This window comes from Olea europaea, unplaced genomic scaffold (genome assembly GCF_002742605.1).
Source record: "Olea europaea var. sylvestris unplaced genomic scaffold, O_europaea_v1 scaffold15270, whole genome shotgun sequence".
NCBI classification, from domain to species: domain Eukaryota; kingdom Viridiplantae; phylum Streptophyta; class Magnoliopsida; order Lamiales; family Oleaceae; genus Olea; species Olea europaea.
This window is the reverse complement of record NW_019232858.1, coordinates 21692-23387: the sequence shown is the minus strand read 5'-3', so window position 1 is coordinate 23387 and position 1696 is coordinate 21692. Positions and strand designations below refer to the sequence as shown.

General features: G+C 36.5%; 1 protein-coding gene across 1 annotated transcript; it reads right to left on the bottom strand.

Annotated features, from left to right (window-relative positions):
• Window positions 1-11: 11 nt before the first annotated feature.
• On the bottom strand, window positions 12-1643 carry LOC111376593 (DNA repair helicase XPB1-like; the record flags this gene model as incomplete). Its single annotated transcript, XM_022999558.1, has 7 exons — window positions 1517-1643; window positions 1384-1424; window positions 1226-1295; window positions 947-1109; window positions 454-676; window positions 299-355; window positions 12-152 (listed from the first exon to the last, which is right to left on the bottom strand). Coding segments are annotated over exons 1-7 (705 nt in total), but the record flags the coding sequence as incomplete, so codon positions are not given.
• Between the last annotated feature and the right edge of the window lie 53 nt (window positions 1644-1696).

Sequence of the window (1696 nt, the reverse complement as noted above, 5' to 3'; positions counted from 1 at the left end):
AATTAACCTACCTGTGCAGGGTCAATTTCAAATGAATGAATTTCTTTCTCTTCAGCTGCAGCAGCCAATTCTTCTTCATTTAGCAGCTCATGTCCGCCAACTATTTCACCTGCTGATTTTCCAACCGTAAAACCATCACTTCCATGCACCCCCTGTACCAACAGAATTCAACATATTTGAGCCATGCGCCAAATAAGAAAGGAAAGCTCTACTATTTGAATTTTCAAAATTCAATTAAACTTGAAGATGTCGAGTGACTGTAAAACTAGTCAGAGAACCAATTGCCTTACGCATGTACCTCAGATGATATTCTTGCCCGTGCTATGACTTCATCTTGGAGCAACCTTCTTAACACCTGCAAACATTCATTGGTAAAGTAAAATAAATAAGTAAGTCCTAGATTTGCCCTCTACTATATAAATTCAAAAAATGAATAGGGTCAAACTATTTTGCCTCGGGAAATGGGGATTCTATTAAGTATCGATTCTTCTTCAGCACAAGTTTCACTTTGCCATAATTGGCAGTTGAACTATGTATGAAATCAATCATATCTTTAGGAAGCTTTGTCTTTGACAATTTATTCAAAACAGATATTATTGTTTCTGTTTCAAGTCCCACAGACACAGCGGCATATAGAGAGTGTGGCGTCAAATTGTACTCATGCATTGACTCCGGCCTGTAAAACAGAAAATACATAAATCAAATCCTATTTCAATTATACTCAAATTCAATACACCAGCAAGTGCAAGTGTAGTAGCTCAATATCAGTTGTACCTCTCTTCCAAAGTACAACAACTATTGAGTTATTATTCCTTTTAATTTCCCCCCTTTGCAGTAGACTCATACTGCTATGAGCTATCAACTCCAAATTTTTGTATCATAGTACGTAAACAAGGGATCAAACATGCAAATGCGTGGAATCACAATAAATTGGGTAAAATGATACCTGCAAACGGGTTCAGCAATGGCAATGAGGAAGTCATAGGCTTGTTTGTACAGCGGGGAGAAAGTTTCAAGGAAAATCCGACCATCAGCACAAGCCCACAGCGGACGATTGGCATGGTCAGGTTTAAGTTCCAGTTTTGAAAAATCCCTCTTTTTCCCTTCGGCTTAAAACCATACCAAATCATTCAAATCACTCAATTCTTCCATATTAGCACAAAACCAGAAACAAAAATAAAATTCTAAAATCCAGAGTGCAATAAAAATAAGTAATTATAAATACCATCACGAATATCATCGTCGTCAGGGAAATGAGAAGCCTCGTCTTCAGCAGCGGAAGCCCTATAATCCTCCTTCAGTTCAAAAAAATAACAAAAAATGAGTATGATTTGGCGGGAAAAAACTCGGTAGTAAAAATAAAATAAAAAATTCGAAGAGAACCTTGGAAAGCTTGATCTTTTTACTGGGTCGACCTTTCTCACCTGAAATTCGAAGAATTTCAAGATCAAATTCGTGTGGAAATTGAAAATTTTCCTAAAAACAATCTTTCAAAAATTGTACGCGGTTAAAATACCGTTTCCCATCTTTGTTTCAAAAATTTATCAGATTTAACAGCAACACAGGAATAGGTACGAGGATTAGGGAAGGAGCGAAATATATATAGGCATAAATTTTTCCGATGAAATTAGCCTACTTAAATATGGCTGTGGGCCTGTGGCCCAAATTAACTGTTTACCAAATTAAATAAAGGGAA